The sequence below is a fragment of the Crinia signifera genome, chromosome 2 (genome assembly GCF_055691185.1).
Source record: "Crinia signifera chromosome 2, ASM5569118v1, whole genome shotgun sequence".
Classification (NCBI taxonomy): domain Eukaryota; kingdom Metazoa; phylum Chordata; class Amphibia; order Anura; family Myobatrachidae; genus Crinia; species Crinia signifera.
In genome coordinates, this window is record NC_139218.1 from 217,132,030 (window position 1) to 217,151,730 (window position 19,701).

General features: G+C 43.3%; 1 protein-coding gene across 2 annotated transcripts in view; it reads right to left on the minus strand.

Annotated features, from left to right (window-relative positions):
* The window catches only part of NLE1 (notchless homolog 1), a 90,380-nt gene that overhangs the window by 15,123 nt on the left and 55,556 nt on the right, over positions 1-19,701 (minus strand). The window contains exons 1-8 of one of the 2 annotated variants that reach the window (XM_083173732.1): positions 12,004-12,167; positions 10,283-10,419; positions 8,797-9,014; positions 8,639-8,718; positions 5,985-6,061; positions 4,126-4,223; positions 2,052-2,244; positions 1,532-1,667 (exon numbers count right to left, since the gene is read on the minus strand). In XM_083173732.1, coding sequence (XP_083029858.1) covers positions 1,532-1,667; positions 2,052-2,244; positions 4,126-4,223; positions 5,985-6,061; positions 8,639-8,718; positions 8,797-9,014; positions 10,283-10,419; positions 12,004-12,064 — 1,000 coding nt within the window. In that variant the 5' untranslated portion in view covers positions 12,065-12,167. Of the gene's footprint in view, positions 1-1,531; positions 1,668-2,051; positions 2,245-4,125; positions 4,224-5,984; positions 6,062-8,638; positions 8,719-8,796; positions 9,015-10,282; positions 10,420-12,003; positions 12,168-19,701 lie in introns of those variants that run through there. The other variant, XM_083173733.1, reaches the window with a different exon arrangement.

Here is a 19,701-nt window from a genome sequence, read left to right on the forward strand (position 1 = left end):
TAAAAAATAAAAAAAAGCAAGAAGGAAGGAAAAATCACTTACAAGGCAAACCATGCCTTCTAAAGACAGCCCAAGTTCAGCCAGCATCCAGCATGGATGCGACTCGCACTGCATTACAGTTGGTGCCATAACTACAAGTACGTAACGGAATATGGTATTTTGACATTTTCTTCCAAAACCTTATCCTTAAAAGGCAAAATAAACATAATTTTCATGTTCACAATTGTTTAGTGTCAGATGACTGCAAAATTATTTCCTGTTGCAGGATGGTCTTAAAGCGAACTTTAGCTTGCTCACAGGGCCTTGTTTTGTTTTATACGCTCTGAATCTTCTGCAAAATATTTATAGGAGACTTCCATCTCAAACCTGATTAAGAAAGCGCCTTGTGACATGCGTGCATCAGACATTACCAAGCTAATGGCATTATTGTAGATATCAGGTCCAAATATGACAGAGCAGGGAGGGGAATGACCAAGCATGCCAGGGAATGCAACTAACCTTTGATTCTGGCTCAACACCCTAAAAGGGGGATGTAGTTACTAACCTGGCAGTCACCATCCTGACTGTTGGAATACCGGGTCAGAAAGGGTTAGGCACTAGGGGGAAGTTATGGATAGGCTGCATCAAGTTTCCGATGGTTTAGGCTGCAGGGAAGGGGATGGATGGCTTAAAATACTCATATAGAGCCATCCAAAAATGTTTTTGAACACTGGGATGTCACTGGCAATAAGCTAACAGTTGGGAAGCTAACTGGTGAGATGAGATATCTATATCATTCTGACAGAACTAAAGTGCAATGCCCTGTGCTTGGGACAATACATTAAGGTTACCGTTATGGATGCCAAGGCATTTCTCAATCCTGGGATTGGCCCCCCTAAAAAAACAAACAATTTACAATTTAATTTAAATGGGCTGGCAGGTGGTGCGCCCGGGAGTGCGGCAGGCGTCAACGGTGCCGTGCCAGGAGTGGGCGGTCAGCAGCGGGGCAGGTGCTCAAATACTTCCCGGCATTAGACTGGGAAACTCCAATCCTGGGATTGAAATCCCGTCAATTTTAGAGCCAAATACCGGCCACCCTACAGTGCTTTTAAGAACTAACAATACAATTTTGAATGTGAACTCTATAGGGGGCTAATTGCAGCTCGGTAGGTATTCAATTAGCAGGGAATGCCCCACACGCAAGTTCTCGCAGTTGGACCAACACTCACAGCTCATGTACCGCAAGGTATAGTCTGCATAAAAACCTATCAAATTTATGTGCGGGGTGTGGGAATAAAAAACATTGTTCCTGCGGAATCAGCGTATTTCCACGCTTGAATGCTGCTTTTTCTGTACCGGAAAAAAGTTGTTTAATTGAACAGCCTTACCCTGCACCGCATGGAATTTTGCTGGCAAATAGACCTGCGCAAAACTCTACAGCTAATTGTATAATGTATCTAAAAAACATACAGGATAATAAAAGGAAAATGCATTAATACTGATTTTATGAATGGTACTATATTTCAATGCAAAGTGGTAAATTTACACTTACAGGAGCCGCGCATGTCTTGAGGATTGATGGAGGCGTCAGCTGGATCGAAAGCTCCTGTGCGGAGAACATAGTCTGTGCTAAGTGCCATGGTATTCACCCAGTGAGCATGGCCTTGAAGAGTGCGACACAGAACTCCCTAAAAGAGATTTGAAGTTATAAACCTGAACAAGAAACGAGCACTGTAATTGAGGAACCTACTCATGGGTGGTTTTACATCTATTCTTCCATGAGTTTTATAGGTGTAGCTTGAACACTTAAAAAATAGTGCTCACTAGAAGTAAAGACACACTGCTTTTAGAAAGCACCAGAGCAAACAAAATACAGTAAGCAGCGAGGTATAAGTGACATTTGCTAAGAGTATATAGCAGATCCAATATGTGGTCATGATCAGAGTGAACAGCAGGCCTCAGTACTGTGAGAGATGTTCAACCAATGGAACCCTTACACTACTTTCATCAGATAAAGCATTGATCAATTAAAAGGACAAATTGTAGTGTCCCAAATACTCTTGTGAACTCACATCAGTGGCTCTCCAAACTTTGATGGTTCTATCCTGAGAAGAGGAATACAGTAAGCCATCTCCACCCCACTTAACAGCAGTCACTGACTGCGTATGGCTGGTAAGAATCTTCTGGCATTGGCCCATGACAGTATCCCAGATACGAATGCTGCAGTCTTTAGAGGCACTGGCAAGGTATCTGCACTCTGGGTTTCTAGACAGAGGGAACCAAGTAAAGAACATTAGTGTTAAATATTCACATCATAGACGTACTATAACTATGAGTAGCAAAACAGAATGACAACAGAACACACTATTGGATTATTCTAGCTATAACATGAAGAGCATAATGCTAAACAATAGCTTTTGCTAAAAGAGTGCCACACTATAGCCTCATTAATCCAATAAATCTCTTTTCTCAAGCGCAGCAAGCGATGCAAGGGGACGCAGTGCACTCTTTTTAGTGTCCATGTCGACTGTCGACATTCGGGATAAAAACATGAAAAAACCCCATGTTCACCTTTTGCCTGTCGACCTAGCCCATGTCGACCTAATGCATGTGGCAACCTTGATGTATGTCAACATTCCCCTTGTTGACCCTATGACCCATACCCCTGGTTTAGCACATAATCACTGAAAACTGAGAGAAGTGTAAAATGAAATTGCAGTCATTGGGGGCGATTCATTCGAACTAACTAGACTTATGTCAATAAGCTCCTAATACTCAGTATTTTGCATTTACTTTCAACCTTACTGTCAGCGGACATTGGCATTAATGTTGAAAGACACCGACACTGGCAGAGTTATTATCTGCAGAACAACTCTTGGTTTAGAAACTGTGGCACTACTGCTTGGGGAGATGAAGTGTTTTTGTGTATCAATGTATGCGCCATAGGGAGGATAGAGCATCTGTACTCACAGATGTGAGAAAAACCACATCTGATTGAATCATCACTTTTATTCAGTTTCATTTGTAGTAATCAATATCAACAAAGCACTGGTTCCTAGAAAACAGACAACTGCTTATTCAGAAGCACTTTCCCCCCTTTGGGGCTAATTCAGACCCATTAGCTGGGCTTCAAATTCACAGCCTGAGCGATTATCGGAGGACTGCGCATGGTACGCAGTGTACATACGCAAGCCCGTCGTGTGATAACAGCCAGCAACGGGCATGATCGCAGGCCATACGCTGGCTGAGTGACTGCCCGCGGCTGTTTATGGGTGGCACGCTGACGTCTTCTGGGGGTGCACCAGAAAACGCAGGTGGCTCCCAGCCACAGGAAGGGAGGGATGCCAAAGTCTCCCCACAGCCATCATAGTGCCAAGTCTCAGCTTGTGCTGCGCTGCACACAGGGGGGGGGGCAAGGGAGAATTAGAGTCTGATTTCAGATGCATGTCCCCCTTTTTGCATGGCTGCGAACGCATTTACAGCTGTGCACAGGGGGAGGGATTTCACTTGGCTCCGAAGTTTTGCAGCACAGCTATTAAGCCTGAATTAGGACCCATATACAAAACATTTACGAGCATCACATGGTACCGAATCACAGATTTAGATTAATAATCAGAAGTGTTGGGATGACATAGGTGACATTAGGACTTCATAGGCAACAATGGAAATTGGTTGTATCCTAGTCCTGTAAATTGAGCAAGTCGTGGTTAATCTCTGCTCTTGACCTATATAATTAGCTGCATGAGGTGGTGTATGTTGGAGGCCCTCATTATTGCTGTGTTGGAGAGATACAACGGGCCAAATATAATAGGATGAGCGTTTCAGAAAGTGAGAGATTTTGGGAGTTCTCCCCCCCCCCCTTTTTTTTTTTTTAAAGCAGCAATCAATTACACTGCAAAACCAGGTTGATTTTGCCATGTAATTGATTGCTGCTTTAAAAAAACATAGGAAAACTCTCCCAAAATCTCTCACTTTCTGAAACTCTCACCCTATTACATTTGGCCCATCATCTCAAAGCATGCTGCAACATTTGTAATTAACCACAGGTGCAGTGACACTTGCAGCGTAGGTGCACACACATACTAATATGCTGAAAGTTGTATCATGCCAATCTTTTTCTATAACAAAACACAAAGTCAGGCTTACAAATGAAGAGGTTCCCAGCACAGACATGTAATCCACTTAGAGTGTCCTATTAATGTTTTGCCAATTTGCTTCCCAGTGTTTGGGTCCCAAATGAAAATCTGAAAAGAAGTATAAAAATATATTAACATAATATGAATAAATGTTTAATATATTTATAGTAACATAAGTGAAATAAATATTCAGCAGATCAGATGGCTATATTACTCAAGGAAATGCAAGAATGTCACAGAAGTTAATAGATTCTACTAGCAGTTATGCCAGTGTAGAATACAGAAAATGAGAGATGGGGGTCCTGGCTTTAGGACCCGGTTCTACAGGGGCCCTTGCGATCCTGGCAGTATAGAAGATGGACTCTGGTATTTGGCAAGGTGGCTCTGACATACTGCAGTCTGCTTAAGGAGTGTGGGAGAACTCACCATGTGGCTGCACGCCTGGAAGGAAGTCCTTTAGTTGGGGTGGTAGTGGGGTTGGTTGGTGCAGTAGCTGATAGAATCGGGGAGGGGTTGGTGCATTGGCCATGGATGGGGTATGCACAAGTTAAGTCACTCTGTAATCCATCAGTGTGCGATTAGGCTAGCAGATGGGGGCAGTTTGGAGCATTGCATCTAATACAAACAGGGTGGAGAATGGGTTACCTGCAGTGTTTCCCCAGCCAATTGCAATGCAGCTGGCTCACAGGAGGAAGATGAGGAGACTACTGCACCCAGCACTTCCTGTTGCTAGCCAACTCCTTGCCCCAGCTATCTACCATTGCACCTTCCTCTCCCTAGTACTGCCTGTCTCTAACCCCCTTATTGCCCCCAGCACTGCCCCAGTTGCTATATAACCTTGCTCCCTCCCTACTGCTTGCCCCTCATTACCGCACCAACTGCATTTACCCCTTTCCTTAACACCAGAATTGCCTAAGCTGCTATCTTCCCTTACCCACTCCATTCCCCTAGGATTGAATGACCCTAACCCCCTCCTTGCCACAAATGCCATCTTCCCTCACTATCATCGTCTCCAGTACTTTCTCTTCTGCTACTGTATATATCCTTACTTCCTGTACTGCCTGATCTTACCCCCCCCCCCCCCTCCTTGTCCCTGAGTACTACACCAGCTGCTGTCTGCACATACTCCTACCTGTCTGCATAACTGCCTGCCCTTACCCCTCTACCCCAATTTCTAACTGTGTCTGCCCCCCAGCTCTACCCCAACTGCTGCTTGCCTCTACAGTCCTTCTACACTAATTGCTACTTGACCCCTGTACTGCCAAAATTCTGCCATTTGCCCTCAGCCCCCATAATATGTGATGGGACCCGAAACAGTAAAGTAGGACTTCAATTTTTGAAAGTGATGGGTCCTTGGGACACTTTTTTTTTTGCTCTGCATTACCCAATATAAACCTCTCCACAATTACCTGTATACAAAGGTATCCAATTGGATCCCTTCTAGCACCCACAGTGGCTGCCCCATCGCAGAGAACACATGTAAAAAGGTACTACCGGGTCCTAATCCCAGAAGTCCTCCTATCACAAAGGACAGCTTTTATCAGGGAGAGCTGTCCTTCCCACATGTATACTGTAGGTACACAGTGGCGTTGATAACGCACTTATGTAGCCGTTAAGAGGCAGGATGTACCAATCACAAAGCGATGCTTAGTACATTATGCCCGGTGTCCCTTTAGCTGTTTGTAATAAGGTACCTTGGCTGAAAAAGAAGAAACACATCCCTTTCTCATACACTGTATTTAGGCCCCAAAGTTAATTTATTAAATGAATACAAAGTAAAAATAACATAATTGTTTGTAGTTATATAATATTTTAACTGCTAAAATGAAGACATAGTAAGCATATAACGTAGTACATAGACAAGCTCACCTGGCTATTCTTACAGCCCGATGCAAGTTTTTTCCCATCTGGGGACCACGCAATGCTGAGCACCCAGTGTGTATGCCCTGTGATTAAAAACAACAAAACAAAATAAATATTCATTTTACTATAAAGAAAAAAGAAAATTAATACAATTTTGCCATGTGAATAAACATTAATTGGAGAGGGTAGGAGAAGCCCAGCACATGTGTAGCTTCCTGACACGCCCCCCATTAGTGACCCTGGCTCTGTCACCCCCCTATAGTGATGCCTGTGTGGTCACACTCACTTTTGAGTGGATGCATGCTGACCCCATGCCCTGCTTGCATTCATGCAGAACAACATCATACATATTCTCATTGCCCAGATGCAGGGGCGATTCTCCATCATTGGGTTCCAAGACTGGCATAGAGGGAGAATAGCACCTGTGGCGAGCACAGAGAGCCACCGAGCTTGCAGCATGTTAAGAGCAGCGAGCCTGCAAGGGGCTCTGATGCACTCACCCTCCTGTCAGTGTACTGACCGTTGGAATCCTGTCAGGTCGCTAAGACACACCCTTGTCAGATGGACAACATAATCAACAAAGTCCATACAAAGGTTGTGCATCAAATCCTTTGAAGAAGTAAAGCATAACATTTCGCAGTACTTATGTAGTATCTGGGCTGCCGATTTTCTGATTGTATGCCTTACCTTAAGGCATACAATCAGATGGGATTTTCGGCAAAATCGCATCGAATCGCATGCGATGCGATTTTGCATAGGATTCAATGTTAACAAGGTCCTGTTCATTTCCCCACTATCCAAGCGGTCATGGAGTTGACTTTATAAAGCGCAGCGAGCCACCAATCCCGAAGCGTAGCAAGCGCAGGGAGCCCAGCGGAAAACATTTTACGTAATCCGCGGCCGCTTGACACGCTTCGGGCTCGGTGGCTCGCCACGCTTTATAAAATTAACTCTATGCCCACTTGGATAGTGGGGAAATGAACAGGACTATGTTAACATTGAATCCTATGGAAAATCGCATCAGATCGCATGCGATATCGGATGCGATTTTTCCGACCCGATTTTAAAATTGGGCGCCCAGATACTACATAAGTACCCATTTCGCTATTGCCCTAGAGCAGGCATGTCCAAACTGTGGCCCTCCAGCGGTTGTGAAATTACACATCCCAGCATGCTTTGCCATAGCAAAACTGTGGCAAGGCATGATGGGACTTGTAGTTTCAAAACAGCTGGAGGGCCATAGTTTGGACATGCCTGCCCTAAAGAATACTTTGAAATCTATTGCAGAGAATGATAGATGACATGTACCCTGGTGTTGCCTACACTGTGTAACAAATTGAGCTATAAAGATATTACTGGATTTAACACACACCCTTATAAACACACTTCACTGTGGTTTATTGGCTGTTGCAAATGGGTTGTCAGCTGCAGCTATATCAAGCATCCACACTTTAAAATATAAAAAGGATACTTAATAAAAAGGGTGATGCATATGTCAGTCATCCATGCGGCCATTGTCTCTAGTAAGAGTAGTCAGTCAGTGGCTAGCACTTTCAACATGAATTAGTAAAGGCCCATACACACTGGGCAACTTTGAGCTGAAAGCCGCTCAAAACAGCAAGTGCCCTGGCGATGAAACCTGGCGATGAGCATCATCAACGGGAAAGCCACTCATCAGATGAGCGGCTTTGAGGAAGGCATTGCATAGCACTGCACTATGCAAAGCCCTCCGCCGGCCGCTGACAGTTGCCAAGCCGCTCAGTGTGTATGCATAATCGCCCAGTGTGTATGGACCTTAGCAGAACACTACTAAATCATAGATCCCATAAACCACACAAAAAAATAAGTAATCACTGCAAAAGAGAAGTAAACATATTTTGAATAACCTACCAATACTAAACCACAAATACAAAGATGCTAGGTACACACTGACTGTGAACGTGGCTGATGGACCAGCGATATATTTCAGTCATATTACTTTGTAGTACAATCGATGGCCACCGATATCTAAAAATATATATTGGCACATTGTGCTGTGTATACAGGTGATCTGCCAACTGATCATACAGACTACTTACAATACAACTGCACTGTAATGATCTGCCCTATCCATCAGCCGATATCTCTTTAGGGCACAGGTGTATTAAGTTTTAAAAAATAGATAAATGCTAGGGTGATAATAAAGAGTGATAAATGTCCAGCCAATCAGCTCCTGACAGTTTTAAACATAGCCTACACTAACTGTGTCTGCCCCCCAGCTCTACCCCAACTGCTGCTTGCCTCTACAGTCCTTCTACACTAATTGCTACTTGACCCCTGTACTGCCAAAATTCTGCCATTTGCCCTCAGCCCCCATAATATGTGATGGGACCCGAAACAGTAAAGTAGGACTTCAATTTTTGAAAGTGATGGGTCCTTGGGACACTTTTTTTTTTGCTCTGCATTACCCAATATAAACCTCTCCACAATTACCTGTATACAAAGGTATCCAATTGGATCCCTTCTAGCACCTGCTGTAAATTTACGTGGGTCAATGGATACCCCATTATATATGGAATATGAACTGCTATTATTTATAAAAGCCATTCCAACCCTCTTTGAGTAACAAACACTATTAAGAAATAAAAATCAAACACATGACAATTACAGTCTTTGCTCACCCTTTGATGTAAAATGAGGGGTTTCTGTGCTGAGGTCCCAGAAACGAACAGTTGTATCTCCTGAGCCACTTGCCAAGTACCTGCAAATAAACATACAAATATGAAAACATTCAACACTTATTTTGATGGTATTTGAAAAACATTTCAATCAAGCTTACTTTCCAGTTGGGCTGAAAGCTACAGAGATAACAGCTTCAGTGTGTCCCTCCAAGGAACTGGTGCATCGTGTTACAGCGCGAACCTTGAATACAGCTTGTGGCTGATAGATTATATCCAACACCTTCTCTGTTTCTACCAACTGTTTATCCAAAGTTTTATCCAAAGACGTCACAATCTCCACATCATGGACAAAAAACGCTAGTGGCACCGGCTCCTCCTAATGCACAAACAATACATTTTTGTACATATCAAAGATTCACAGCAATGTAGAATTAGGAGGAATTTAACCAATGTCTATTGTCTACCAAAATGGCTGTTTATCTGCAATGCGCTTTGAGGGTTGTAACTGCTTTCATTATGGCGCCAAATCAATTTTGATTCTATTTATTGTATACAGCTAAGATTTTTGTAACCTGCAGTAAACAGTAAGAAGAGTTACAAGGTGCCCTGGTCCAAGAATTAATCAATCTTTGGGGTTACTCGGACCGGGTCGCTGTTGTGCAAATTCATAATCCTATCGATTATCGAATGACTGCACACGCGTATGGTTTATAGCACGCATTCGCAACCCTGAAAACAGAGATAAAAAGCATATAAATCCACTCGCAATCCCCCTGCAGATTGACTCACAGGAAGTCGCCATTTGGGGGGTGAAAATCGGACTGGAAGGGTCAGAAAGAAATGGCAGGCATGCCCAGGTGGTTTCAGGGAGGGTGTGCGACATCAGCTCTGGCCTCAATCAGCCCTACTCTTTTGCAGAGATGTGGAAGGGTAAGACTTATGCAAACTTGCACAGAGTGAAAATCAATCGGTGGGGAGTACGTTTCAAATTGGTTTGCAGATGGCATGAGATCTGTGATCCATTCGCAAGTCTTGCATGGGACAAAATATCACCATGGGCAGTGGCTATCTGATTGCAGTCTTCTGCAAAATTGGTGATCAAACCTGAATTGGGGTCTTTGTGTGGTAGGTAGACATTTACACATACAGATTTTTTCCAAAGAATATTACTTTAATGCCACTCGATGGACCAAATTACTCCTTAATAGAAAGTGAAACCAAACTGATGTGTTTACCTTCCCTTATATGAACAGTGGAAGCTGTGACGACAAATGTAGGGTACACACCAAAATGACCATGATCGTGCAATGATTTCCTTGCAATCGTACGATCTTTTGGAGCACAAGATCTGCTCACGATCTGTACCCAATGCAATGTAGATGGACAAATCTTTAGTGCAGCAGGTAAAATCTGCAAAGCGACAAAACGACCGGCAGGTACACGAATCCGATCGGAATCGCATTGAAAACATGTCCAATTCTGCTCTTTTTACACAAAATCTAAATTACATCAAAATTAGGGGAATTGAGCCCAAATCCTTCTGGTGTGTACCCAGCAAAAGATTGGAGGTAGGAGCAGCCCTATGATGGGCTTTTAACAAGTGCAGTAATGTTTGTCATGCATACTGTAGGTGGTTGCCAATACCTCCTGTATCAATACATTGCAGACCAGCTGCAATTTATCAGGTGTAATATCCAGTGGCACATCAAAGGAAGATCCCAGCACCTCTCCATTTTCATTTTTAAATTGAATTAAAATTCGCCCAACGTCCTCCTTCATTTCTGTAAATAAACTCAGTCGATTAGTATTGAACGAACATAATTACATTTAGAGCAAAAGTACACACACACACACATATATATGTGTGTGTAATATATACATACACTTTTACACACTTACTATAAATAAACTACATGCCACTCACTGATTTCTACAGTTCTAGACCTTAATTGTCACTGGGATGTCCAGTCTATCATTGTTCCTTATAAAACACAGTCAGCCTCCTCACTACCTTTTCATCCAGTATCATGAAAGCCTATCGCTGCTCTTCACATTTATGAGTGTGAATTGAAGTGTTGGCTGCACTTGCGGCCACTATATGGCGCAATTTAAGTGTTACTCCAGTCATATCATCAGCTGTCGAAGCGGATATCACTGTTATGTTGTTCAGTTATTTTGAAAGGCTGGTAACTAATCACTAATAACCAGTACCATCTGTAATGGTTGTGCTTTGTGGGTTGGTTTTGTTTAAATGGAAGAACCTGCATTTAAGAACGAGTCACTTCATTGTTTTTATTTTGTGAGAGTTGTAATACAGACATTTTAAGTTTAAAATGGCAAATTAATGGTATACGGATGGCTGACAGACAATGTCTAGGTCTACAGTTAATAGTTCAACACCATAAGAGCAACATACACGAAGTAGACATTGATATTGATGTATCGCATCCAATGCAGGGTGATGCAGAGAGCCAGGCAATGGCAACACTGAGAAAGAGGACCATCAAATGACAGGGGGAGGAGAACGCTCTGAAACTGGCAGAACAAATGGACACTCTCCACGCAGGCGATAGGGGGGTCAAGTGTGATGGGCCCCAGAGCTTCCATGCCCTGGCACAGCCACCGCCTATACTAGCTGGCATGTCATTGACCCTCGCGGCCCGGCCATCTGTGCACCATCTGTGTGTGTGGCTGACAGATTCACTGTGTGCCACTGACATATACTGTATGTGCGCCCTGCTGCTCGGCGCTCAGAGCCCTCTACTCTGTGTGTGCAAATGGCCTGGGGCTACAGGTGCACAGCAGCACCCGCCGCTGGTACTGTGGCCTCAGTTTCTGGCTCCTGTACTTTTACTCTACTGCCGACCCTGCATGAATGTTGACAGTGTGGCTTTGCCCCTCCCCCTGCCCATAAAAGGTCCTTTAGCCCACTAGGATTTAACGACTACCATTACAGTATGCCAGTGGTTATTAAACTTGGTCCCCTGGACCCCACACAGTTCACGTTTTCCAGGTCACCAGGCAGGTACACTAGTAACTGACACAAATTTTAAAAGATCCACAGTTTGAGCTAATTATTTCACTTGATTCTGTGAGGAGTCCTGCAAAACATGCACTGTGTGGGGTTCTGTGGACCGACTTTGAGAACCTGTGTGCTATACTGAAGGTATCATCTCACTACCATATGGGTTAGTCTGCTGCTGCCTTTCACTGACACACCGAGCTGTCACGCTGCTCTCCCAGTTACAGAACTAGAGCCGGGCGCATAGTGTAGCCTGTACGTGCCACTACTGTATGTCCAGAATAACCAGCGTCCCGTTACCACGGAACAGAGCTAACTAGCGCACCCCATACCCCAGGCATACCTGAAGTCTGTAACTTCTCAGAAGTGCGGGCAGAAGCCATGTGTGCGCTGGACACATGCATGGGATCGCTGTCATCATCAGCGGCGCGCCACGAACACCATAGAGGTTCTCTGTCAAGAGCGGCTGCGGCACCACAGAGGACAGCAGCGCCTCTGCCGGAAGCGTAGTACTCTGGCGCATGCGCAATGTAAATCTATCGCAAACTAGCTAGTAGCACCATAGTTGCCAAGTCACCTTAAAACAAGTCGACTTGGGCTTCTTTTTTTCGTGAGTTGCTTTTTTTTTTTTTGATGGTTGCTTGTTTTTGGGCTTATATTTTTTTTTAGTAGCTTGTTTTAAGCTTTTTTTTTTGTGGGCTTGGTGTTGTAGCACTATACTACACGGGTAGTGGTTCACCAGTTTAGCGTCTACTGTAGCAACGTAGGTCACGTGTAAAGTACTCAATAAGCTTTTATGCAGCACTTCACTCATATTGTACCCATACTGAGCTTTACATACTGTATCTATATTGCAAGAACAAAGTTAATGATCGAGTAAAACTACATATGTTACATCCATGTAGTATATGTCAAAGTAGTTGTGCAATATGTACTATAATGGTGTTAGTATAATTGTACTGGAGTAAATGTTAGGGGAGTGACGCAGCAGGCACAGTGATTGACAGCTCCATACACTTGGTATAAAAAGGTACTTGTTTATTTTCACGGCGGCAACGCATGCTGCTCTAGCTATGAATCTTGGCAGCTCGCCAGCTGCCTTTCTTCTAGAATCTACATTTTCAGCGTCCTACGCTGACTTCACGGCAGCCCAGCGCCTCTCACACAGCGTTGGTGCCCGCATGATATCCTCTCTTCTGTGGAGAGGGGATCATGCGGGCGCCGGCGGAGAGGTGCTCTATCTGTGTGATACGTACGTCACAGACGCTCCAACAATGAGACGCTGCTGCCTCTGACCTCTGAGTAGCTATTGCTCAGATGTATGATATGGCCGGTGTGAATGTATTCCTGAAACACTCCCACTATCCACGGCAGCCCGAAGCGTGGCGAGGGGACACGTTATACGTCCTCCCGACCTTTTCATACCCCCACAATCAACGTCGGCATGGAATTGATTTTATATAGTGTTGCTCGCCACCGAGCCTGAAGCGTGGCGAGCGGACGCGGATAACTTCACATGTATTCCGCGCCCCCTCGCGGGGCGCGCTCGCCACGCTTCGTGCTCGCCACACTATATAAAATCAACTTTACGCTGCTGTGGTTGATGGGGGTATGAAAAGGTTGTCCCCTCATGGGGCTCGCTGCGCTCGCCACGCTTCGGGATGGAGTGGATAGTGGGGGTATCAAATGGAGGCATTTGCCAGTATGTAACATGGAGCACTGGCAAATGCCTCCTTTATTTGGTAGGGGTATCAAATGGAGGCATTTGCCAGTATGTAACATGGAACACTGGCAAATGCCTCCTTCATTGTGCATGATACGCAATTGTGTCCGCACCCCCTCTTTGGACATGGGAGGCACGCGCAACTCAGACGCAGGAGCGTCTCATTGCTGGAGCGTCTGTGACGCTCCTACGTCTATCACAGATGGAGCGCTTCTCCACCGGCGCCCGCATGATCCCCTCTCCACAGAAGAGAGGATATCATGCGGGCGCCAGCGCTGTGTGAGAGGCGCTCACTAGGCTTGACAGGAGCTTAGGAGTAGCAGCGTTGGGCCGCTGCGGAGTCAGCGCAGGATGCTGATACATAATGTAGGTTACAGATGTAAGGCAGGTGGCAAGCTGCCAGGATTCAAACAGGCGCTACGCTGATAACGTAGCTTAGAGAAGTAAGGTAGTTTGGCAAGCTGCCAAGATTCATAGCTAGAGCGGCACGCGCTGCCGATGTGAAACTAAACAAGTACCAATAAAATTTCCAGTGAAAGTAAAAAAACATTATTCACTGCTCATTTTAAATTCCACTGAAAAAGCTCAAGTTCTCACTCTGCATGCACCATTACAAACAGGGATGTGTTAGGGATGACCATCGATTAGCTCTCCATCATGGGCTAAAAACCATTGCTGGGCATCACCAATGTAAAATCATGACACCAGTGGGCCAGTGAACATCAAAGGGACTTTGCGTGTGTGGGCAGGTCCATGTTATGTCCTGATGTCACACGGTAGTCGCCTATTGCTCCTCTGAGAATGTTTTGGATGGCACCTTGACTTATGGAAATCCTACTACTGTTGAAGTCCAGCCTAGAAAGAAAGGCGTGAGTGAAGATATGCATTGAGAGTCCTCTACTTCAGCACCAGTACTTTATCAAATTTCATGTATCTATATTTTTATTGTTTTATGCGCACTTTAATAAACTCCATTATTTAATTTTAATTGGAGTTTTCTTTTTCAAAGGTGCACTTTGTGGAACAACACTGAGGCGTATCTCTTGAAAAGTGGAGACCGAACAAAGGATCCAATTGGCACCATCCGGGTACATCCTGGTAACCACACAATCCAGAGAAGGATCACTGAAAAATGGATTACTGATTACCACATTTTTTTTTTATCTGAATATTTTTATTAAGGGCATTTTTCATAACAAATTACACAGAGTGGAATTAGCACAGGGACAATAATGCACACTCATCGTCTCTGCATTCAACATAAAACATATAACAGTAATAAGCTTGCAATCACATTGAAAGAGAATAGACAATAAAAAAAAAGGGGGGGAGGGGAATAAAAAATAAAAAGGGAGGTAGGGTGGGGTGATGCCATAAATCCTCGTACACAAAAATGATATATAGTAGAGGGAAATGGAGATACCTAGAATATCCCCAGTGAGTTATGATTGTGGAGAGGGTAGTAAGGTCTCATAGTAGTCAGACCAGGGAAACCATTTAGTCAAGGGGGAGTTTGGCTCCATGGAATATTTAAATCCAATATCTTCCATTTCGTAGCTGCGTTGCACAGCTGCTATAATCTTTGGCAGATGGGGGGGGGGTCTGATCTCTTCCAGTATTGAGCAATAGCTGCCCGAGTTGCTATGAGAATATGCCTTATAACGTAGATATAGTGCCTCGGAACCTCTAGGGGAAATCGATGCAGAAATATGGTTTCAGGCAGTTATGGGATAGAGGCCTTTAACATATGTTTAATGAAGTCAAAGACCTCTGTCCATAGTTGCTTAATGACAGGACCAAAAAGTATGTACTAGTGTTCCCACATGTCCACATTGTCTCCAGCAATATTCTGAGGATTCAGGCCAGATTTTGTTAAGCCGTTCTGGGGTATGGTACAGTCCATGGATTCATTTAAACATCATTTCAGAGTGATTTATACATCTTGACATTTTGAATACCTTAAGGAAGACAGCATCTGTCAAGGTGATACCCAGATCCGGCTCCCATCTAGTTTGAATTTGAAGTTTTGTCTCATCCTGGGAGGACAACAAAGTAGAGTATCATTGGGATATACCATTCTTGTGTCCCTGAGTTCTACATTTAGATAATACATATGGGGGGGTAGGAGGCAATGGTGAGAGTCTTGAGGTATAAGCCTGCACCATGGACCAATGCCTGAAGCGTAAATATTTATAGAAATCACTTGTTGGGATACTGTATTTCGATTGGAGTTGTTGGTAAGAAAGGAGACCTGAATTGTCATACAGGTCACCAATAGTTATAATTCCAGCCTCTATCCAGTTATGTATGGGTAGATCAGGTAATTATTTTGAGACCGCCAGAATCGATAATCTAGAAGAGGGGAGGGAGAATTCACCTAATGCAGCTATCAGTTTGTCCCATAATTCCAAATTTGAAAAAGTAAGGCCACCATTGCTTTTGGACTGGTGTAGCTGGGCTCTGGCCATACGTGGTCTATTATTTTTCCAGATGAAGGTGGATATAACAGAATAGAACTTATTGAGTACATTAGGGGGAACAAGGTAGGGAATGGCTCGGAATAGATAGAGGATTTTAGGGAGAAGCATCATTTTAATAGAGGCTAGGAGGCTCATCCAAGTGATGTTATAGTTCATCCATTGTTTAGTAAGGGAAGAGAATTGGGCCAGAAGGTGGAGATAATTAAGCGTGATTGCGTCTGGGAGCTTCAAGGGATTTTAACACCTAAATACTGAAGGAAAGATGTTTGCCAGGCATAATTATATCATGATTGTAGAGACTGAAGGAGTGGGCCATCTATACCATAGGCAAGTGCCTCTGATTTGGTAGTATTTAGTTTATAAAAAGAAACATTAGAATACTCTTGGAGAATAGAGTGAATGGTGATAAGGGAGAGTTCAGGATTAGCTACAACTAGAAGAACATCATCCGCAAAGAGGCGGATTTTGTGCTGGAGAGTACCGATGTGGATTCCTTCAAGCAAAGGGGACAGTCTAATTTTTTTGTTCTAATGGTTCTATCATTAAAGCAAAAATAAGAGGGGACAGGGGACAGCCTTGGAGGGTGCCGTTAGTGATAGGGAAAGGGTTTGACAAAAACCCATTCCTGAAAACACGAGCAGCAGGATTAGCATATAAGCGAAGAATATTTTGTAGAAAGTTGCCAGAAAAAACAAATCTAATAAGGACTTCATTCATATATTGCCAATGAATCCTGTCAAAGGCTTTTTCTGCGCCCAATGACAGTAGTAGCAATGGTTTTCGAATTACAGAACGTGCTTCTAACAGGGAGAATACCCTCCTGGTGTTATTGTGGGCTCGCCGTCCCATAGTAAAGCCGACTTGATCTTGGTTAACTAAGATGGGTATTAAAGGGTTCATCCTATTTGCTAATTTTTAAATTAGCATAACGCTTTAGATCAGTGTTCAAGAGTGCTATGGGTCTATAGTTTTGTGGTAAGGATGGGTCCTTGCCAGGTTTATGAATTGTTACTATTCGTGCTTTCAGCATTTCAGCAGGGAATGGGTTGCCCATTATATTGTTATAGAGACTGAGGAGGACAGGGGAGAGGGAGTCTCGAAAAACTACATAAAAGGTATTAATAAACCCGTCCGGACCAGGGGCTTTATCTTTCTAAAGAGATTTCAATGCACCCTGCAATTCCTCAGTAGTCCAAGGAGAGCAGAGTGCAGAAGAATCATCCAAAGACAAAGAGGGAAGGCTTATGGAGTCAAGAATGGTTTTTATGAGAGGGATGGAGGGTTGGGGTGTAGATGGGTCATGCTTTAAATTATATAATTTTTCAAAATAGGAGGGAAATTGGTTCACAATGTCCTTTGGATTAGTTGTTACAGATCCATCTGGTTTGGATAGTTTTGTAATCCTATTTATTGCATATTTGCTACTAATTTACTAGCTCTGTTACCTAGAGTTTAACATTTTTGATTTAATGCTGAGATTGCTCTCTGAACATGAGCAAGGGACAGGCTGTTAAGTCTCCGTTTGGCCTCAGTGAGGGCAAACTGAGACTGCAGGAACATTTTGACAAAAAATATTAAAAAAAGAAACAGAAACAACCAAACAATATTCGATCCTTTTCTAGCTAAAAGAATGAAGTCCTCTTATGATCCGACATCCACTAATGCGTCTCTGAAATCCTTTACACGCCTATTAGACCAATTAGTGATGAGATACACTGAAGCAGCCCCCAAAACTCAATAAAATCTTACAAGGAGAGAAAAAACAGACTTAAAACATCTGAGCGAATACAGGGACGTCATCTTCAGACCTGCAGACAAAGGGGGAGGATTAGTCGTCCAGTACTTGGAAGACTACATTGAAGAAGTCCAAAGACAACTTGGAGACACAGATACCTACACCCTCTTGCAAGGAGATCCAACCATCAAATTTAAACAGGAATTGGACGAGATCCTGAATCAAGCATTTCTGGAAGGGCATATCTCCAACAAAATATATAAAGCATTACAACAACCTCACCCAGTGGACCACAGTTCTATGCACAGTCCCAAAGATCACAAAGACACACTCCATCCACCAGGACGCCCCATAATTTCTGCACGCGATTCTTTATATCAGCCCATTTTTCAACTGTTGGACACCATCTTACAACCCTTAGTAACAAAGCAACCAACTTTTGTCAAAGACACAACAGATTTTCTTTTTTCCAAAAAGTTTTTATTAAGGGTCAGCACATCAGACATATTACATAAAGAGCCAGAGACTTTGAAATATCAAATATCTGTACAGTGAGGGCTGTGATAGCCCGACAATGTATAATACATGTAAGTCAATATTAAAGGATATTAAAGTTGTACTGTCTCTGTGAGTTTTCTTGGTTAACATTGTAACAGAAAGATAATACAGAAACAGAGTGTCATATCAGCTTAGTATTCGTTGATGTATGCTCTACATAACAAAATTCCATAGTAAGATATGGTGTGTACCAAAAAGTGCCAAAATGTCTTGATATTATAGCATGAAACATGAGTATTTTTATATTTAACTTAAACTATAACTAGAGTAGTTAACAATGCTAAACAAAATGAAAGATAACATATCACCTTCAATCTACATCCCGGAGCCATCGATCCATCCATAGAAAATCCATCCAATATAGGTTAGACAAGATATAGGGAATGGTGTGGTAATTGTTTAAAGGGCGATAGGATCATTATTAACTAGTAGTTGGTAAGAATACCATGTAGTACAGGCATGTCCAACTTTGACCCTCCAGATGTTTTGAAATTACACATCCCAGCATGCTTTGCAATAGTTTTAGCATTCTCTAATAGCAAAACTGTGGCAAAGCATGCTGGGATGTGTAGTTTCACAACATCTGGAGGGCCAACGTTGGACATGCCTGATGTAGTATGTTGGAAACAGTTACGTATTGCTATTTTAGTTTGGGGGGGTAGAGTTTGTATAAATTTTTCCCAACATCGGAAGAGGGAAGGTGTCAGTCTTTCCTTGTGTAAGGTAGTCTCGAGCCAATCTATGGTGAATAGAAATAAGAGTCTTGTCGTAGCCATGCCAACATTGGGAGCAGTAGTGTGAATCCATTGCTGCAGTACAGCTTTTCTACCCACTGCAGATAGGATCATCACCAGCTCCTTAGTACTGTATATTTGGGAATTTGGGTTGATCAGCCAAGCATCCAAAGAGTGCCCAAGAGATGGTGCATTGGAAGGAAATGTTTAGTGTTGTTGTGCCAAAAGAGCAAAGGTCCTTCCAGAATTTCTGGATGTGTTGGCATCCCCAGAAGCAATGCAGGATATCAGCATTTTCTGTAGAGCATTTAGGGCATTTAGAATCTGTTGAAAGACCCATGATATGTCGTTTTTTGGGTGACAGGTATGCTCTATGGAGCATCTTATACGTCATTTCTTGATATGTACTTGCCGGTATTAATTTCAAATTAAGTTGAAAAGATTTCATGATTGCCTCTGGGGAGTATGATGGGATTTGGGTTGACCTCAACAGATTTTCTTAATAGACTACAAAGCCTACCATCCATTCCAAAGGGCAGCATCCTGTGCACACTTGATGTTTGCAACCTCTACACCAGCATTCCACACAAAGAGGGATTAGGGGCATTGCGAGAATTTCTTATCAAGGAGGAGTAAGAGGAGCTGCAATTGGATCTGTTCATACAACTCGTTGAGCTAACATTAATCAGGAACTATTTATTGTTTGATGGGAATTTCTATATACAACGAAGGGGGTGTGCCATGAGAAGCAACGTGGCACCCTCCTTCGCTAACACGTATATGTTTAAAGAGGAAGAGAGCAGGTTCTTCA